We start from the raw sequence: 21,981 nt of genomic DNA on the forward strand, positions 1-21,981 counted from the left end.
ATAAATTGATAAATTCAACAGTAATAAGTCTCCAGGACCAGATGGTATTCATCCAAGAGTTCTGCAGGAACTCAGATGTGAAATTGCAGAACTACTAACTGTGGTATGTAACCTATCATTTAAATCAGATTCTGTACTAGATGATGGAGGATAGCTAATGTGATGCCAATTTTTTTTAAAAAGCTCCAGAGGCAATCCCAACAACTTCTGGCTAACTTCTGCCTAACTTCAGTACCAGGCAAATTGGTTGAAACTATAGTAAAGAACAGAATTATCAGACACAGATGAATATGATTTGTTGGGGGAAAGTCAATATGGTTTTTGTAAAGGGAAATCATGTCTCACCAATCGACTAGAATTCTTTGAGAGGGTCAACAAGCATGTGGACAAGGGTAATCCAGTGGATATCGTGTACTTAGATTTTCAAAAAGCCTTTGACAAGGTCCTTCACCATTAAGGAAAGTAAGCTGTCATGGGATAAGAGGAAAGGTCCTCTCCTGGATCAGTAACTGGCTAAAAGATAGGAAACAAAGGGTAGGAATAAATGGCCAGTTTTCAGAATGGAGAGAGGTAAACATTGGTGTCTCCCAGGGGTCTGTACTGAGATCAGTACTGTTAAACATATTCATAAATGATTTGGAAAAAGGGATAAACAGTGAGGTGGCAAAATTTGCAGATGATACAAAACTACTCAAGATAGTTAAGTCTAAAACAGACTGTGAAGAGTTACAAAGGGATTTCACGAAACAGGGTGACTGTGCAACAAAATGGCAGATGAAATTCAATGCTGATAAATGCAACGTAATTGACATTGGAAAATATAATCCTGACTATACATATATAATGATGGGATTTAAGTTAGCTGTTACCACTCAAGAAAGATCTTGGAGTCATTGTGGGTAGTTCTCGCAAGGTGCAGTGGCAGTCAAAAAAGCTAACAAATGTTGGGAATCATTAGGAAAGGGATAGATAATAAGACAGAAAATATCGTATTGCCTCTATAAATCCATATGCCCACATCTTGAATACTGCATGCAGATCTGGTCACCCTATCTCAAAAAAGATGTATTAGAATTGGAAAAGGTACAGAAACGGGAAACTAAAATGATCAGGGGTATGGTAAAGCTTCCATATGATTAATAAGACTGGGACTTTTCAGCTTGGAAGAGACGACTAAGGGGGGGACATGATAGAGGTCTATAAAATCATGATTGGTGTGGAGAAAGTAAAAAAGGAAGTGTTATATACTCCTTCTCATAATACAAAAACTAGGGGTCACCAAACAAAATTAAGAGGCAGCAGGTTTCAAACGAACAAAAAGAAATATTTCTTCATATAATACAAAGTCAACCAGTGGAACTTCTTGCCAGAGGATGTTGTGAAGGCCAAGATTATAACGGGGTTCAAAAAAGAACTAGATAAATTAATGGAGGATAAGTCCACCACTGGCTATTAGCCAGGATAGGCAGGGATTGCTGTTTGCCAGAGGCTGGGAATGGCCGATGGGATGGATCACTTGATGGTTATCTGTTCTATTCATTCCCTCTGAAGCACCTGATATTTGCCTCTGTTGGAAGACAGGATACTGGGTTAGATGGACCATTGGTCTTTCCAGTATGGCCATTCTTATGTTCAAAAAATTCAATACATAGACAAAAATTCCCAAACTACAATAAAATACAAACCAGCTGCCAAGGGAAGAGTTCACCCAATATCCTCCGCATTAGAAGAACACTCAATAAGCTACCAGTGACCTTCAACTCACCCCTTATAAAAAAATGTTGCAAAAAGGTTTCAATATTAACTTACCCAAAAGAAAACTCAAGCATTATTAGATGCAATTAATAAGAAAGATTTTGTTCTATTTTGTTTCAACACTAAGAGTTGGAATACTGTTAAGGCACTGCACCATATATTTAAGAGGAGTTTAAAAAAAATAAAAAGTGAAACACTACAACAGTGATGAGTCCTCAGGCAGGCTGCAATTCAGTTCATATTTACAGACAGTGGCAATAAAAGCGATCCTAGCAAACAATAATAATGAAGATGGTAAAATCTGTATGTCAAAATCCTAAGAATATGGAGCCAAACCTAAGTAATACGCCCAAAATTGCTTTCAGGTATGCTTTTGAAAGAAGTTGGTTTTGGTTCATGACACTACTGTGATGGGTCCATTACAAACACCCACAGTTGGAGTACGCCAGAATCCATGTCAGTTTCAGCAACCAAGAGCTCAATCAGGCTGAGAGAACTATTATGCATTTAGCATTAGAGACTGACTAAAAATCCTACATTTCTGTAAACTTAGGGCACTCGCATAAGATGTGTGTGGTATACCTCTACAACTCTAGCATACATGAAAAATGCTCTTTACTAACCCTTTACATATTTTTGGCATAGTTGCCAGGAGAAAGTGTGGAGTTAATCAGGATTTCTTTTAAAAAAAAAACAGCAATTATAGAAATTAAATTTTAAACTAGCTTTTAAAATAATCACATGATTTCTCCATCACCATAAAAAAATGTTTCTGTCTTTACAGTCCCTACTACAGCTCTTTATTCTAACCTGGTCTTCAAAGATGTTAGCCAAAATGTAAGGGTTCAAGTGGAAATTACATTCTATTCAATAAAGCAATAATTCCTTTGCTAATATAAATGCCACAAGAGAAAAACATTTTAAAAACATTCTTGCGTTGCACTGAATGGCCAAGAACAAAAACAGCAACAGTGAAAGTCAATGTTCTGAAACACAGTAGGCCACTCACAATTAGCAATTGCTATCGCTCCCTCTTCTCGTTGGTGCTCAAGGGTATGGAGCCCCTGTAGGTATTTAGGAAAGTTACTACCACCCTTTTTGGTGTCAGTGCTGCCGCCTTCCTCAGTGCTCCTGGGAGCTAGGTTCATTGAGGCTATAAGGAAAAATTAAGGATCATTGGCTCGCTATGGTAGGGAACTAACATGGTTCTGATCTCTTCTCTAGCCTTTCCCTCGCAATCAGGAATAGTGTGGGCCAAGCTTGACTTTCCTCTCTGTTCAGGGAGTTGGCAGCAACCTTATTAATCACAACCCACAGCCCCATTTAGCCCAGCTGCAGGGTGCACCGAGGAAGTGACAGATTTCAAAAGCCCATGCTTAATAGGAGATGACAGGGCAGTAGTATCTTTAAAGGACTCACCAGCATCCTCCTAAGACCATTGACCTAGTTCTTAAAAATATATAAAATACTCATAGCGACCCGAGCACAGTCAGTGGAGCAGGGAATGGGGTTGCCTTGTTAGTTCACGGGAAATGTGATGTTACCTGCACTGACCTACTACTGAAGCAGGACAAATCTTCACTGCGGTTTCTTTGTTCCTAATTCATGAGTATCTACATTAGATATTATTTACTCAATCAGGAAAAATGCCTGAAAAGACAAACACTTACCTGAAAGTTTTGACAAGATTTTTCAGTTCCATGTAAACATCACCTAGTGTAATCTGAAGAGGGCCCAAAACCGCAGGCAATCTGGAAGCAAAAGAATAGTAGGTTATTTTAAAGTTTTTCCTTTCTTTAAGCAACCATTTGCTCCTCAAATGGGGTCTTATCCAAAGCTCACTGAAATCAACATAGACTTGCATTGACTTCTTTGAGGTTTTGATCAGGCACATAACTTACACCTCAGATTTGCTCATTAGAGAAGGCATTACTGCAATTTCACTGCATTTTATAGTAGCTATTGTAGAAGGGCATAAGTACAAAGAACAGGATAAGACTTTTGGTATACTTGCTGCTTAGCAAGTTACATTATTAACTAACTTCCAATTTAAGTTATGGCAAGGCATTCTTACAAAAGCAATGATGTTTACAATATGGAAGACTGGAATTTTAAGCATCAAAACTATTTCAAATTTGCAATATTTAGATTTCTTTGACCATGAAATAATTTAATTTTCTTAAGTAATTCTCCAGTTGGAGACTATAACACACCTAGAATGCATCTACTTAAGAGGGAAATGGCATTGTGCTCCCCTTAAAAAATTAGAGCTTTTACACCCAGCTCATAGCTGTTTAATTGATTTAGTTGTTAAGTGAGTAATATTCCTACTCATTTAATTTTATTTGGGTTCAAAAGAAGTAGTCAGAGGAAGCTACACAATGGAATTAGCTGCTCATCTAGATGCAGAGAACATACCCAACAGACTTAATATTCTATAGGTATATTAGTAGCTGACAGCCCATGTCACACACTTGGAGCACAAAAACAGTACAAATGAAATTCACCCTTTGCTAGAAGTATGAGAAGGTTCAGCACAAGTGACAGATATGTGAGAAACTTATGAGAGAACAAGAACATGGATTTATAATGTAATAATACTATTTCAAACCACGTTCTTGATAGCTGTGATGACATTCATTCTGGCAGAAATACCCGTAAGTTTTCTTAGGATCACTAGTTATTAATCATCAATTATGCTACAATGCAGTTCTGATCATATTTTTATGCTCCATTTAACTTGGTAGATGGGACAGAGTGGTAAGAAATATTAATGGAACCTTAACAAACCAAAAAAAAAAGGGGGGTGAGGGTGGGGGAATTGCTCCTGCCAAGGTAGTTTGCTTAGGCAACACAGATAAGCCAAAGCCATTTAAAAAACAATAATGTGTTACATTAAGTTGTTATGCATGGTCCTTAAACTGTTGTTACGTGTTTACATTGCTTAGGCAGAGTGGGTTGGCAGGAGACATTTTTACATTGTTTTCAACCTTACTGCTTTAGCCATTTTTAGTGCCAACATATATATACCCTTGAAGTGCTGTAAGCATTCTTCTGTAGTGTGCAAAGGCCCTATCTACAATGAGAAGGGAATAGTGTTTGGAAACTTTTAAAAGTCGGTTTAGATAGGCTTTAATATAGTTTGTCCGCCTACAGGTAGTAGAGGAAGGGACAAAGCACGGGGAAAAAAAGTCACATGAGCCTCGCCTGCATCAGCTATCTATATAAGAAACTGATTTAGTGAGAACTTTGCTGGAATTATTTAACAGTTTTCAAAACTCTGCTTTCTTCTGTGCAGATGTGGCCTTATTTGTTTAGTGACAATATGCTTGATATCGGACAAGGCATAAAGATACTGCTCCTGCTGCAAACAGTTTCATTTGTAATTTCTAGCAAAACTTTTCCAGTTCAGCTTTAAAAGTTAGCGTGTTAAAGTTATTACCAATATTTCATATTTTTAAGTCTATCAGAAAACTCTTTTAAACAAACAAAAGAGGTTAGTTTTCTATCTAGGCAATGAGATCTTTTTGACTTTTTGAAAGCACTTATCCCTTATTTAAGCTCCATATATATTTACAATAACAAACATTAAAATCCACAAAATACATAAACTTCCAGTGGAATGCATTTCACAGTCATATAAACCAACAACTCCCACAATCCTGTGACACCCGCTCCCTCAAATGCAGAGGGAGTATAATGAGCTTTACAACATGACCAGAAGCTTACCAAACATAGGCTCTGACACACCTAAGGAAGGGGCAAGCTCCTCTTGTAAGGTGTCCTGCCAGGAGGCGCTTCCCTTATGACCCAGGAGGTTGTCAGGTTGAGCACCTTCACTAACAACAACTACAACTGTATCACACACAAGGAGACAATACCTCATGTAACTAGATGCCAACTCATTAAAGGACTTATCGTTTTATCTTGTATATTAATTTCTGGATGGAATTTAATAGACAGCAAATGGAGATCACAGAGCACATGTGTAACAGGCTCCATGTATGAAGTACTGATTAATGAGTGGGCAGCCACATTCTGCACTAATTTGGGCTGGTGATTTAAAGTTAGTCATAAGTACTTAAAGAGAAAGAAGGAATACTTACACTTTTCTCAGTTTTTCAAGTACTATCTGCTTTCGAATCTGCTTTTGAGCATGAGAATCTACAAGTGGGAAGATGGGATTATGCTGTTGGCCATCCTATATGACAATACAAAAAAATGAATGAAAACATGATAGAAATTTGAATTTTAAAGTCAATACATCAAAGCTATATTGTGGCCAATTATTGATGAATGTTTTCTCCATGGTTAATATGTACTGTTTCTGAACAGCCAAAAATAGCACAAGTACAGTAAGTATTTACATACATGAAAGTAAAGAGAGGATTTCAAACCTAAAGGGCTAGATTTTATAAATAACGATCTGGCTTCAGGGTAGTGGAAGTTGTAGTTGGACAGGAGTGGTTAGGAATTGTATGAGCTCCTGAAGGACTGAATTGTTATTTAATCTGGCCTTAAATACAAATTTGCTTACTTGTTGGGATTCCTTTGTCAAACCAGGCCTAACTACATTAGAAAAAAATAGATTAGTTTCTTCAGAAGCCATTTTGGGGGATGTCTTATAAAAACTAATGACAGCTTTTCAGGGAGAATTCCATGTGATAGTACCTGAGCCCAGATAATCTCTTGCTTCATTTTAAGCACACTACAGTTACTTTATTTAATAAAAAGAAGCTTTTGCAAAATTACTCCTTCTCATACTAACAACTTTCTAAAACTTAAAGAAACCCAGAACTACATACACCAACACAAAATGCATAACCTTGTCTAGTCAGCCAGAGTACTGTCTCTACATGATAGAGACAAAAGGAACTGGATGTTTTGAGCAGGCCTACTGGACTTGGAAGAAGTGAAACCTCATACAGTTTTGCATCTCTTGGTGCCTATAAATCCCTCCTACCAGAAGGCAGAGACAAGAAGAGATGCAAAGCTGTGTGACATGATGTCTTAATGCCTAGACACCGCAAAAGTTCCCAAAGCAATACAATATTTCAAATAAAAAACATGGGGAAGTCTCAGTAAAGGGAAGCAGTCACGCCAGTACTCTGAGACCAGGGATGGTGGTTGTGTTTGGCCCTTGTACAGAGACCACAGAGGTAGGGTGGAGACAAACAGGCTTCTTCCCCTCTTCCTTCCCTCTATGCATCTGCACAAGGGCCAGATAGTATTAATGTAACCCTTAACATTCTTACATTAGTTCAGTTTAGCAGTGCTTCCTTTCTGTGCTTCATACCAAGTTAAAGCACACCTGAACAGTTGATTAGTTCATGACATTCTTATAACTTGACAAGAAGCTGCTGAAACTGAACATGTGAATTCATTAGATTAGCTAGCCAAAACCTAAATAATTGCTCAGGATCTGAGCAACCTTAATTATTGTTATCATCACTAGTTGAAAGCCCATTCTATCACACAGGTGTAATTCATAAAGTCATGTGCCTCCATATACAAAAGTACATATGGGAGCAGATGGCAAATCCCAGTGATGACTGAACCTAGTGATAATCTAGACAAAAAGAGCTCTCAGACATGCTTGTAGCTGTTTTAATTGTTTCACACTGACGAGACAGAGCTTAAACTCATAACTCTGCTAGACAGTAAAAATCATGGGCTGAACAGAGACACTGGAGTTATGGCTTATTGCAACAATTTGTAACACACTAACTCCCTCTTTTTGTCCTGTGACTACAGAGGTCTTAATGAGCCACTCTGATCTCAAATAGTCCCTTAGAATATTTGCTAACTACTTATGCTAAACATTCTGTTCCATCTTGCATTTAGTGTGACGCTTGGAATACCTTCCCCTGACCTAAAGAAAACTCTGCGTGCCTCGAAAGTATCTCTCTCTCACCAACAGAAGTTGGTCCAATAAAAGATATTACCTCACCTACGGTGTCTCTCTAATCACACTGACTCAGACATTCTAGGTTTCAGAGTCAGAAGGTAACAATGCTGGAATCTTACTATACAGATTACTAAACATTTACATTGTGGTAGCACCTAGGTCAGTGCCCTATTGAACCAAGCATTGCATAAACACACAGAACTAAACAGCTTACAATATTATTTTTAAAGGACAGATTTTAACTGCCAGGTTTTTCAGGATACTTACTTTAACACTGCTAAGACACTGCACTCCTTCTACCTGTGATGTTGCTTCTTCAGCCAAGAGGCACTTTCCTTTATAGAATTCGTTTACTCTTAGTCCTAATAGTTCTGTTTCTTCTTTTAGCTTTTCATAGCTTGGCAAAGGTTTAACTGTTGCATCTGAGCCCCCAAAAGACAAAGACTGGTTCAAACTGTTTTTACATTCCCTTGAAGAGCCAGCAGCATCATTAAGGTCATCTGGTGTTTCTAAGTCATCCTCATCAAGTTCTTCTTTCTCAGCATTGACAGCTGACCTGTGTTCTGGTAAGTGTACAGCAGTGTAGTTGGAACCACAGAGAAATTTTAAAGTTTCTTCAGTCCTCCATTCAATAAAAGTCTGCTTAAGAATGTCTAACAAATTACTTGTAGTAGTAAGGGGATCAACTGGTGAACTCAATTCAGGTTTGATGTGTTTCTTTGATTTAGCAAGTATTCTTTTCAGTTGGTCTGCCCCCTTTTTGCTCACCCCTAACAAAATTACTTGTGAATCATTACATCTATTTTCACAGTTTTCTGGATTTTTTAAGTTTTCAGACATAATATTGTCTGAAGAAATGCCAGTTACTTTATTTTGAAAGCTAACAGAACAAGCACTCTTTTTTTCCTGGACATCCAATTTGCACTTACTTAATTGTTTGGTGACATTTATCACTCCATGGTCTCCACCTCTATGCTCGGAGTTTATATTCTGACCATGCTTCTTTTTTAGTATACTTTTTTTGTGCAACTGTTGCACCAGATTGGTTGCACTTGATCGATTTCCTGGTAGAATAGAGGAAACAAATTCTTGTTCAGTATCACTGCTGCTGTCACCATGTGTGTCAGGGGACCCAGAGTCACACTGGCTTGCTGATGTCCTAGAATTTTCAATGTCTTTAATGACTTCATCACGCAGTTTTACTTCTTCCCCAGACGGACCACTGTAACAGAAGAAATAGACTGTCAATAAAATACAGGACAGACCTCAGTTATAATAGCTTTTGCAAACTAGAAGATTTTGATTTGCATACAAGAATGAACAACTCTAAATTTGTTCTAGCAAAAGTGTATTACTTTATTTAAAAATTAGACCCTTAATAAGGGATCTAAATAAAGATTTGTTTTCTAAGAAAAAATTTCAATGTTAAGAGCTTTAATGTTTAGTAATCAAGATGACCATACAGTGGACATCTTATTTTGCAAATGAGGAACAGGGAGGAGAAGAAAAAACAAAATATATTTGCTTTGACAAAATTTAGAAGAAAAAACCCAGCATAAGGTCAGACTTAGACTGCCAAATTTTAGTACCCTAACATTCTAGAGTGAACACAGGCACCTTAGCCCACATTTTTGCATTATATGAATAAAATACAGTATGCTGATTAAGAGCAAGGGGATAGATCACTCGTTTTTGCTAAAGTACGCAAGTTTGCCCCCTAATGGCCAAATGCTGAAGAGGAAAACATGAAAAATGGTCACAATTTACAGAACTGACAAAGAGATGGAAGCAAAGAAAGTGGTAGGGCTTGTATTTTGTAGATATAAATGTTTTATATTAAGACTTACAGAAGCTTTCAACACATATAATTGGTATCATTTAGTTATAAAGAATCAATGGTACAAAACATGCAGAGTACAAACATTGCGTTTGTGTCAGGTTTCAACAGGTTCAATTAAGAGTTACAGGCTATGAGCAGCTGTACACTAAATCATACTGATCAAATACTCTTTTTAGCATCACAAAGGAAAAAGCTAAACGAGGCAAATATTCTTTGTGTGGTCTGCAATAATGGTACCTTATATAATGCAGCAAAACAGGAAATCAAAGACTTTTCTTTCACCTGGTTTACTGTTAATGTTTCCAACTGTGACTATGTTAAATGTAAAAATCATTGATTAAGCTGTACCTTTGCCCTTCCTTCAGCAGTTCTATGTCTGATGGTCTGCAAAAAAGGAAAAAAAAAAGGTTAAGGATATAATAAAAAGGAATTTCAAAAGTGATGTAACAGATGTTTTTAAAACACATTTTTGGAACAGTTTCCCCAACAACTGATATCGAGCAATGAACAACTTGAGCTTTTATAGACTGCATTAGGGCTGAACCCTGAAAACACTTACGAGAGCAAGTATCTTTATTCTTCTGAATAGTCTCACAGAACTCAAGAGGGCTACATACATGCAGGAGCAATTTCACTCCTGTAAGTTCTTGCAGGAACCCACCACTAGCAATTTTGAATAGCATTTCCACAATCAAGATTTCGGAAAGTTTTTAATGACACTCCCCTAAAACTCATTTTTAAACCATCTTGTTTTCTAACTAACTGCTGTTTTAAAATAAAGTTTTGCAGTCAATATATTTTGTATATTTAGAAATATAAATTTTTGTTATAAACCAAAAGCAAAAAGTAATATTGCTTTTAGAAAAACACCCTGGTCATTGTTGCCCACTTAAGAAGCGTTCAATGGACCTTCTCCTCTCAAAAAATTTCTATTGGGACTTAAAATTAACTTGCTTTTTTATTTGTTTATGTAGCATCAACAGTGCTTTACAAATTCCTTTGCATATTTATTTTTAAAAGTGTTTCTAGCTCCTATCTTTGCAAGGAAATCTTCTAAACATGAACCAAGTGTAAACCAATGCAGTGCTGTCTTCTTGAGTCCACAGACAGTCTGAAACAATAGCTCTGATGGATGTGAACTCAACTCAATGTTTTAAGTCTGAATCCTCAAGATGACAATATAACATGTCAAAAGTACTAATTATTTATTATTTATATTGCAGTATCACCAAAAAATGTGGAGGTTTTCAATGGGATTACTTTATTCTTTGCTATTGAAAGGATTTCTGAGATATTCTTTACATGTTTACAGTTAATTATTCCTTTTTATATATATCATTAACGGTATGCTGGTAATGAGAGACAGCCCCAGCCCTGAAGAGCTTACAGTCTAGACAATTCTTGGCAAACCTTGTCAGTATCAAAATTTAGTTCTAGCTTTTTCCCCCTTTAGAACTAGAACTAAATACAAGAGATTCTGGAAACCAGTGTTATAGAGAGTATGTCTGAAGCAAATCAGTTAAACTTGTATGATCTTTCTTCAGGCAGATATTTGTATTGTGAAAGGGTGACATCCAGTGGCTTGGTTGGTTAATTTCAAGTACTTATTTCCACATTTACCCAGACAGTCAATTTACCAAGAGACATGAGAAAATTACACCGATCCAAAATGCATTATTGCCTATTTCCCCATTATTATTGCTTAAAAGGATATGAAATTAGGATTTTGCCTAAAATGCTGTACTGCTTTGTGTTGTAGTCCTATATTCTGTTTTCAGATGAATATTTTTATGGTCTAACTTCTAATCTGACCATAGCACTGATACTGGATTGGAACAACTCTTGTAATAGGATAGAATAAATTAATCCTAGCCTTCGCCTATTTTATAAAAATGCCTAGTTCAATCTTAAGAAGGACTTTTTGAAGTTAATGGGAATTAGTTTCTCAGCACCTCTCCAGCTCAGACCCTGAACAATTTTGTTAACTGGTATTTATACTGGCAATCAGGTCAATACGGTAAAATTACCATCTTGATTATATTTATAACACACCTCGTTAGACTTTTATAGTTTTAGATCTTCTTCAGTTTCAGTATAACCATTTATTACTGTATAACACCTAGTTGTACTATATCTGAACTCAGCCAGAATAAACCAGCAGAACACACGCAATCCAATTACCTTTCTTCTTCTCGCATCCACACTGGACTTTTGGGAATCTGAGCTTCAAAATATTTAGATGCCTTGTAACAAAAATTGCTGCAAAAACACTGGAAAAAAGTATGACATTGAAGCATCTTTATTTTGGTTTAATTGGATAAACTTCATTTATGTTATGAAGAATGTAGATAGCAGAATTTACATTTTTAAAGAGTTTATGACCAATAAGGGCTTCTGCCAAACTAAAACAAGTGCCTTCCAAAATTATCCATCATGAAAAAACCCTCAAAACAAAAACATCCCTCCCCACTCAAACTTTATAGGCCTTCTCCTTGCACTTTTATGATGTATCAAACACCAACATTGTACTTGGCACTACAAAAAACTTAGAAGACAGACTTGTACAAAACACTGATGAGAGCATGGTCCTTGTCCCAAAGAGCTTTCTATACAGTTTACAGATATGCAGTACAATTTAAATGCAAAAGTGGCTTTTTTATTTGTAAAATGGCCAGCACTGAACTTCAAACTAGCAGCTGGCCATCAATGTTAGGCTAAATCCAGCAGTCTTTACAGAAGTAGAAGACATGCTATCTAAAAGAGAACTGACAATTCACAATGCTGGGAAGAAACAAATGCTGGATTTGTGGATCTCATCCTCTGCTCTGTATCTCAAAACATGAAGTTCAAAGAATGCAGAATATAAAAATATACCTGTAATTCCTGCCACTTTACTTTTCTCTACACCACAACACTCCCCCACCCCAAGAAAGGTACAAGACCAAAGAATTAAATAAAATACTGAAGATCTTAAAAGACAGAAGGAAGAAAAGTTTAAGCAGTGAATGGACCTTGTTCTACAAGGTGGTCAGTGCCTCCTATAAGATGCTGTTCACCAGATTCATAAATGATCTGGAAAAGGGGGTGAACAGTGTGGTGGCAAAATTTGCAGATGATACAAAATTACTCAAGATAGTTAAGTCCAAAGCTGACTGCAAAGAGTTACAAAGGGATCTCACTAAACTGAGTGACTGGACATCGAAATAGCAGATGAATTCTATGTTGAGAAGTGCAAAATAATGCACATTGGAAAGCATAATTCCAACTATACATACAAAATGATAGGGCCTAAAGATGTTACTACTCAAGAAAGATCTTGGAATCATCATGGATAGTTCTCTGAAAACATCCACTCAATGTGCAGCAGCAGTCAAAAAAGATAACAGAATATTAGGAACCATTAGGAAAAGGATAGGCAATAAAACAGAAAGTATCATAATGCTACTATATATATATTCATCATACGTGAATACCTTGAATACTGCATGCAGTTCTGGTCACCTCATGTCCAAAAAGATATATTAGACTTGGAAAAGATACAGAGAAACACAACAAAAATAAGTAGGGATATGCAACAGCTTCCATGCAAGGAGAGCTTGAAAAACTGGGACTATCCGTCTTAGAAAAGAAATAACTAAGGGGGCATATGACAGAGGTCTATGAATTATGAATGGTGTGGACAAAGTGAATAAGGAAGTGTTATTTACTACTCATTTACATAGCACAAGAATCAGGGGTCACGATGAAATTAATGGGCAGCAGGTTTAAAAACAAACAAAAGGAAGTACTTCTTCACACAATGTGAAGTCAACCTGAGGAATTCATTGTCATTGGATGCTGTGAAGCCACAAGTATAACTGGGTTCAAAAAAGCATTAGATAAGTTCATGGAAGATAGATCTGTCAATGACTATTAGCCAAGATGACCAGGGAAACAACCCCGTGCTTCAGGTGTCCCTAAACCATCAACTGCCAGAAGCTGGGAGCAGATGACAGGGGTTGGATCATTTGAAATTGCCCTGTTCTGTTCATTCCCTCTGAAGCACCTGGCACAGGCCTCTGTCAGAAGTCAGGACACTGGGCTAGATGGAGCACTGCTTTGACCCAGCATGGCCATTCTTATGCTGAATGCCCTCAGGTCCTATAAGTCAACGGTAGGTGAAAGGGTTCACTCCTGCAATGCAATCTATGTTACTTATCTGGGGGAGTGCGGTGGGAAGAAGGGAAGAGGAGAGAGAGAAAGTACATATCATATGATAGGCTGGCAGGGCTCTTCTGCATAGATCCTGTTGGAAAAGGGAGGTCTTTGACTCCCTATTGCAAAAAGCTTATTGGCACTGTCTTCAATATAAAGGGAGGTGGAAGCAGTTGCCTAGAAATAGGGTCTAAGCTACGAAGTCATCAAAAGAGAACACTAGGAGTAGTAAAGCTGAGGGAAGGCTTAGGATGGAATTTGTGCTATGCTGTTGTTAGGTTCTTTGTTAATAAAAATCAAACTATGATGAGGATTAACTTTGACCCTATGAAAACTATTAGTCTTTGATTAGGAAGAGGCTGGGAAAGCACCTGCTCACAAATGTTCTGCAAAAGAACAGTATTGTCACATTTGAATTAACATGCAAGTTAGATCTTTCTGTTGGATTGCAAATGTCTACACTATGTTCCTTTTAAAATTTAAGCAAAATATACTATTTTCTTTTAAAAAGTAAGTAGCATCTGGAGAGAGATTGAGCTGTTATTTATTTTCATACTCTACAGGTTTGTAAAATCCATTTTGCTAATAACTAACATATATTGGTGATTAAACAAGGTTTGGTAAAAAAGTTGTTGCAAAAAAAAATGTAGGAGACTTAGGACAAAATTAGATACTTGTTAGAAGAAGACTTTAAACCTTACCTTTCTTTCTGTAATATCATAAACTTTGTTTGTTTTCGTTGAAACTCTGTACTTCTGTTTTGGCACCTTAAAAGGATACATTTTTACCAGTGAGACCAGGATTATGACTTCAAATCAATCTTTAATTTTAAACCACATGCTAAAAATTACAGTTACAAATTAGGTGACTAGAATATGTAAGTATTGTGGGTAAGCCAATGGGACTACCTGAGAGAGTAACATTACTCATGTGTATCTGTTGCACGAAGATCTGCAGGAGACCAGGGACCTCTGCAGAGAAGTCCCAGGCCTCTCTGCTAGCTCTGAGTCCCCCACTCTAACCTCATGGTGAAGCTGTCCTACAAGGGATGCCTGCTGACCACCACAGATAATATAGTAGCCCAGGTGAATCTCTGTTGGGCCCGATGAAGGCTCATGTAAGAGATTTACTCCTTTCTAGTACATAAATCCAACCCAGTACAGAGCTCTCTGCAGTGTTAGGAAGAGGGACAAGAGTACTAAAGGTGTTTGACACTCCCCATCATGTGGGACCACACACAGAGCATCCTCCACTCTGCAGGAGGGTACTGGATGACACAACCTGGACATCAGTTTAATTGATGTATTTCACACGTGTAACACAAAATAGACTTTCTTGTATGGTATAATAAAGCATGAGTTGGGAGGTAATGATTAGATGTACTCTCTGTCTTTATGAAATTAGCAATATCCTTTAACATTTGATCTAGAAAATCCTGCGCTAAATAGTGCTTTTATCTCATGGAAATAAGAATCTTAGAAAAATGCAAGACATTGATCCTTCACTTTAGCTTAACAGAAGATGATTATTTTTTCTATTCCTGACTGTATTTGCCACACTGGAATTACTATGTTGATACTACTGTCACTAGACTTCAATTGTACAATGAAGGCTAGTCTTATTTTGTATTATGATGCAAGATAAATAGAGAGAACAAACCCCAGAAACAAGTAGATCTCTATGTCAGAGTCCAAACACCAATATCATGGAAATTTACTTAAAGTGTCAAATTTAGGGATTGAGAGCATTAATGTTACTTTTAAAATCTAGGAAATGCTGTTTCCTACTTGTAATAGAGACATTACACAGATTTAACTAGATCAATGGTTCTCAACCTATTTACCATTATGGGTCGCATATGCAACTCTCTCTGTATTTTATGGGCTGCATCCACACAATATGTATACTACCTGTATGGCCCTGAGGATGTCACATGGCTGCAGCTATGCACGGACTGAGCCGCAAGCGGCCTGTGGGTTGGGAACCACTGAACTAGATAATATACTATACTGCAGCTAGCATTACAACACAGTTTATGTAATTGTACTTCAGACCCTGAAGTCTCACTTATGCTTCCCGGGGGGTCTATGCAGACAGGTCCTATACCTCTGTGATGACTCTGAGTCCCCCAATGTAACCCCATATTAATGAGGCTCCTATGAAGCCAGCCTACCCAGACAAGTGACAAACAGTTCTAAAATGCATCTATGGGAAAATAGTGTCTTTCAACATCCTAAGCCTTTTTTTCCCCATGGAGATATGTGCTTGGACTGAAAAGAAGGAGCACTAGGATGGGAAATAAACTTTTCCTGTTGCACAGCTGGAGGTCATGAATCCATAGAGTTTAATCCATATTAGTCTTTGTTAATTTACAAAGATGACGAAAGTTTCAGTCATGCAGTAGTGATAGCCAAATGAGCAAATTCAATATTTTCTCTTAATTAGATAGGTATTTGGGGGAGCAACAGGACTTTCACCTGGGAGTAACATAGACTTAGAATGACAAAGAGAGAATGGAAAAGGATAAAGAAAGGTTCAAGAGCTCTTAACATCAAAATATTAATTAAAAAGAAACTTACATTTTCTAGCCTATTTTGACATAAGGGATAGCCACAGAGTTTGATGATAAAACGTTCATCCACAGCATCCTTATAGTGAGATGGGGTAAGAAGACTTCCCTAAAATCATTAGAAAATAGTTCATCAACAGACTTACTTTAGAAGCATTCACTGTATCATCACTCTCAAAGCTCAGAAGTATATGAATGCTTAAGTTTGTTCATAAAAAAAAATTAGTAAAGCTATAATTATTCAAAAATCAGAAGTTAAAAGATGAAAATGGTAATAGGGTGAGCATACACAGTAAGAGATGAGAGCAAGTATATACACACAGTACTATATATATTATAAAAATCTTATTTTTTACTTAGGTAACTTTGTGAAAAAAAGTTATTTCCGCAGTTTCCCTGTCACTAAGAAGCTATATATACAGTGGAAATACTAAATTAGCAAAATTTACACTTTTTACATGATAACACTATATATTTAATGACACTTTTCATGTTTTTATATTTATCCTATTGTTTAAGTGATGAATACTGAGTAAAATAACTGAGCTTATGGCCCTGGGCACAATTTGAAGAAAAGATACACCCAATATGTGGATGTTTTTGGTAAGGTTGTCCAGCTAAATATTTCAAGAGTATTCAGGCCATAGAACATACTTTTCCAAAAATTTTCAGCACGAAGTGAAGAGAACTTGTTTTATATGAACTGAACTCAAGGTATGTCTATACTAGAAACGTAAGTCAACCTATATTAGGCTGACTTACAGCTACAACAATAATTACTGCGGTGCTGCCTGTCCTCACTATTCTCCTTGTGTCAGTGATGCGCATCCTTACCAGAAGTGCTTCCATCAACCTAAGAGGGGCAGTGTGGGAAGCTGAGAGCTGGTCTCTCAGCTCTGCTGGCAGCTCCCTGTCAGGATCCTAGCTGCCCCATAGGCTCCTGGCATAGCCCTCCCTTCTTCTCCCCCACTCCTGGTGAAGTTGCCGAGGGCTTCTCAACCCCAGGCCCAGGGTACAGCTGCCCTGGCTTCTGGGCCTGGCCTGCCTGCCTGGCAACCTTGTCAATTTCACGGCTCCAGCACCAAGCCATGAAATTGACAAGTCCAGTTGCCCAGGCTTCTCACCCCAGCTCCCAGCTGAGAGAGGAGTCCATTCTCACACCTGCTCCCAGCTGGAAACGAGGTCCAGCCAGCCAGCTCTCCAGGAGAGCGGGGAAAAGCTGGGCTCTAACTGCCTGGTTTTCTTGTCAATTTCACAATGTAAGTAATGCAGTGTCTACACAGTTACTGTGTAGTGCCTTAACTACACCAACATAGGCCTTACGCCTCTCCTGGAGGTGGAGTTATTATGCTGGTGTAGTAGGGCACTTACATAGGCGGAAGGAAGGCTGTAACATAGACATTAACATAATTTGGTTGACGTAAGCTGCCTTAAGTTGACCTAACTGTGTAGTGTAGCCCTTAGCTTCAACTGCAAAAATGTTTGCCCAGACCTACTTAACATGTAAATGAAACAAAATATAATAGATCATTTGTCTTTTCATTTGACTGGTATCCTCTAACAGTGTTTCAGTTTAACACTTCTATGCTAATGCCTATAACATAATAAATTCACCATGGGCTAGATTCTACAACCTTTACATCATGTTGAATAATACTATCTATGGCCTGGATCATATCCTATGCATTCAGAGAAGGCCCTCTGGACATAACTCTCTCTCCTACTGTGTGCAGAGGAAGCTCAGCCACACATTAACTTCTGCAGTGCTAAGTGGGAGTAGTCAGAAAAGATATACAACCTGGAGCTGAATTGTCTTTTGCGCAGAGCCTCACATAGGGCAACCAAAACAGGGGTAGTCCTTGCATTGCCTAAGGAAGCTGTGGAGCCAGGGAAGTTGTGGGGGGCAAAGGGTGGTATCACAGGCCTTTCTTCAAGCCCTTCCCACAAAGGGAATGATCTGATCCTAACTTTTTACACTACACTCATCAGTCTGGAATCCATGAGCCTCTAAATGCAGTGGGACTACTCACCTAAGTAAGCAATACTCACCATGAGTAAAGCTGGCAAAACCAGGCCTTTAAGAACAAGACACATATTTCCACAGTGGAAATATTAAAAGCAAGAACAGAGGATACATTAGCACTGGAAAAGAAACTGGATGATTGAATGGTTATTACCCTAACAAATTTGTTGCAAAAATTAAAAAGAACCTTAAAATGTTAAAATACAAATTAGTATAAGAACTTGCAAAAGACATACATACACAATTCACAAGGAACTCTTCTGTAATATCTTCCTCCAATAGCTGTTCAACAACATGCAAAGCTTTTTTCTCATATTCAATCTTCTTTCTAATGGCAGCCTCAAGTGCTGCTTTCCTACAATAGAGTAAATACTGCATTACACAAGCAGCACTTTAAGTACACAATTCTCTCAAACATATCTTTTGTCTCTCTCCTATATGAAGAGTAGTATTTTAATGATCTTGTATGTATTTCACTGCGGTGCCTTCACAAGGCAATGTATTCTACTTACACTATAATTTTGTAGCAACCAGGAACCATTAAGTAAGTTTTCCAAACTTTGGTTTGGCATTCTGCCCCAAAAGTTCTTGGAGAAGTATTCAGAACTTCTCCCATAAGCAGCCTGAACAATCTTTATTGGAGAAAACAGTTCATTTGGGAAGTAAATACATCACTGCCACAGGATTAATATGTAACTCTGAACCAATGCCCAAGTAAATAATAAATGAAGCACAATATCCAAAAGTCAGGTCTGTAAGAAAAGCAGCATGTAAACGATTTCCCACAAGTACTCTGATAAGTGGGTGATGTTTTTCTTTTAAGAGCAAAAACCTTCATGCCCTTTGGTGGAACAGCTGTGGACTGGGACCCAAGGTGGAAGGAAATCTGGGACTGCAATGGAACTGGCTGGACAAGGAGCCTGGGACTGGGATGAAGAGCCTAGGAAGGTGATGAAAAGGACTCAGGCAGACACAGGTTGGAAGGATACGGGGCAGAAGGATCTGTGCCCTGCATAGCACGCTCCTCTCCAGAGAATGGAACGGAACCCAAGATTCCCAAGTCTCACCATTCCTCTGCAGTCAGCAAATATCTGTGAGGCTCAATGGCATAGTGTGCATCTCATCTCCCTCTAGTGTCAGAGAATCATAGAAGATTAGGGTTGGAAGGGACCTCAGGAGGTCATCTAGTCCAACCCCCTGCTCAAAGCAGGACCAACCCCAACTAAATCTTCCTAGCCAGGGCTTTCTCAAGCTGGGGCTTAAAAACCTCTAAGGATGGAGATTCCACCACCTCCCTAGGTAACCCATTCCAGTGCTTCACCACCCTCTTAATGAAAACATTTTTTCCTAATATCCAACCTAGACATCCCCCATTGCAACTTGAGACCATTGCTCCTTGTTCTGTCATCTGCCACCACTGAGAACAGCCTAGCTCCATCCCCCCTGGATCTCCCTCTTCAGGTAGTTGAAGGCTGCTATCAAATCCCCCCTCACTCTTCTCTTCTGCAGACTAAACAAGCCCAGTTCTCTCAGTCTCTCCTCAAAAGTCACGTGCTCCAGCTCTCTAATAATTTTCATTGTCCTCTGCTGGACTCTCTCCTATTTATCCACATCCTTCCTGTAATGGGGGGGGGGCCCAAAAAAATTCCAAATGTGGCCTCACTAATGTTGAGCAGAGGGGAATAATCACTTCCCTCGATCTGCTGGCAATGCTCGTACTAATGCAGCCCAATATGCAGTTAGCCTTCTTGGCAACCAGGGCACACTCTTGACTCATATCCAGCTTCTTGTCCACTGTAACCACCAGGTCCTTTTCTGCAGAGCTGCTCCCTAACCAGTCAGTCCCCAGTCTGTAGCAGTGCATGGGATTCTTCCGTCCCTTGTCCTTATTGAACCTCATCAGATTTCTTTTGGCCCAATCCTCCAATATGTCTAGGTCACTCTGTATCCTATTCCCACCCTCCAGGATATCTACCACTCCCCACCCTCAGCTTAGTGTCATTTGCAGACTTGCTGAGGGTGCAATTCACATCATCCTTCAGATCATTGAGGAAGATGTTCAACAAAACTGGCCCTAGCACCGACCCCTGGGGCACTCCACTTGTTACCGGCTGTCAACTAGACACCGAGCCATTGATCACTACCCACTGAGCCCAATGATCTAGCCAGCTTCCTATCCACCTTATAGTCCATTCATTCAACCCATACTTCTTTAACTTTCTGGCAAGAATGCTGTGGGAGACCGTAACAAAAGCTTTGCTAAAGTCAAGATATATCACGTCCACCACTTTCCCCAGATCCATAGAAGCCAGTCATCTCATCATAGAAGGGAATCAGGTTGTTCAGGCATGAGTTGTCCTTGGTGAATCCATGTTAACTGTTCCTAATCACCTTCCTCTCTTCCAAGTGCCTCAAAATGGATTCCTTGAGGACCTGTTCCATGATTTTTCCAGGAACTGAAGTGAGGCTGACTGGTCTGTAGTTTCCCCAGAACAGCCTTCTTCCCTTTTTTGAAGATGGGCACCATATTTGCCTTTTTCCAATCATCTGCGACCTCCCCCGATCGCCACGAGTTTTCAAAGATAATGGCCAATGGCTCTGCAATAACATCAGCCAACTTCCTCAGCATCCTTGGGTACACTGCATTCGGCCCCATGGACTTGTGCATGCCCAGCTTTTCTAAATAGTCCTGAACCTGTTCTTTTACCACTGAGGGCTGCTCACCTCCTCCCCATTCTGTGCTGCCCAGTGCAATAGTCTGAGAGGTGACCTGGTCTGTGAAGACAGAGGCAAAAAACGCATTGAGTACTTCGAGTACTTCAGCTTTTTCCCCATCATCTGTCACTAGGTTGCCTCCCCCATTAGGTAAGGGGCCCACACTTTCCCTGACCTCCTTCTTGTTGCTAACATACCTGTAAAAACCCTTCTTGTTACCCTTCATGTCCCTAGCCAACTGCAACTCCAGTTGTGCTTTGGCCTTCCTGTCTGAACTCTGTAGAGGATGACAACGTAGTGCTGCTACCATTTACTCCATTAGCTCAAGATGCAGAGGTCTGTGCTATGCATCTAAAGATTACAACCAGCCTTGGCAGAATTCTACTTTGTTTTTTAATAATTTTGATGGATAATATGGATGTTTATTTTTAAGCCTCTTTTTTCTCAATTTTTACAGATTTAAATTTTCACAGTTGTGCAAAATTATGGGTTTTTAAAAATTTTAATCTATTTAAATGTTCAAAGCTGTGGGAAATTATGGGGATGTCAGACCAGATGGGGAGCAAGACAATAATTATTTAATGACAGTAGATGTTGAGATTCAAAAAATAAAGCAAACTCAAACTTAAGCCCCATTTTTCTTACTTTGCCTATTTGTAAATTTCTATTACCATCAATGGAAGTATTTTTTGCTAGTTTGCATGTGAAATCAATGTTTACCAACATTTACCAATAAAAATCCAAGCCTTGTTACAATCCTGCTACTGGAAGTTCCACGTGATGGAACTTCTGTTTTTTTGTTTGCTTTTTAAAATTAAAAAAAAACAAAACAAAAAACAAACAAACAAAAAAACTTAGGAAATTACATACAAAAAGCTAAGGTAAAAGAATGTGAAGGTTGAAAAGTCAAGCACCCAAAAGTTAAGAAATGTCAGAATTAAGGTTGCCTGTACACAACCTAATCATGTGTTCCTCAC

The 21,981-nt window shown here is 38.5% G+C and overlaps 1 protein-coding gene across 2 annotated transcripts in view; it reads right to left on the reverse strand.

Annotated features, from left to right (window-relative positions):
• Nucleotides 1–21,981, reverse strand: part of RPAP2 (RNA polymerase II associated protein 2) — a 65,144-nt gene that overhangs the window by 40,530 nt on the left and 2,633 nt on the right. For both annotated transcript variants that reach the window (XM_067538478.1, XM_067538477.1), the window contains exons 3-10: nt 18,530–18,644; nt 16,277–16,375; nt 14,399–14,464; nt 11,685–11,773; nt 9,852–9,887; nt 7,931–8,885; nt 5,862–5,956; nt 3,426–3,506 (exon numbers count right to left, since the gene is read on the reverse strand). In XM_067538478.1, coding sequence (XP_067394579.1) covers nt 3,426–3,506; nt 5,862–5,956; nt 7,931–8,885; nt 9,852–9,887; nt 11,685–11,773; nt 14,399–14,464; nt 16,277–16,375; nt 18,530–18,644 — 1,536 coding nt within the window. The remainder of the gene's footprint in view (nt 1–3,425; nt 3,507–5,861; nt 5,957–7,930; nt 8,886–9,851; nt 9,888–11,684; nt 11,774–14,398; nt 14,465–16,276; nt 16,376–18,529; nt 18,645–21,981) is intronic.

The sequence above is a fragment of the Emydura macquarii genome, unplaced genomic scaffold, assembly GCF_026122565.2.
Source record: "Emydura macquarii macquarii isolate MOO-44397 ecotype Brisbane River unplaced genomic scaffold, CSIRO-AGI_Emac_v2 contig_480, whole genome shotgun sequence".
Lineage (NCBI taxonomy): Eukaryota > Metazoa > Chordata > Testudines > Chelidae > Emydura > Emydura macquarii.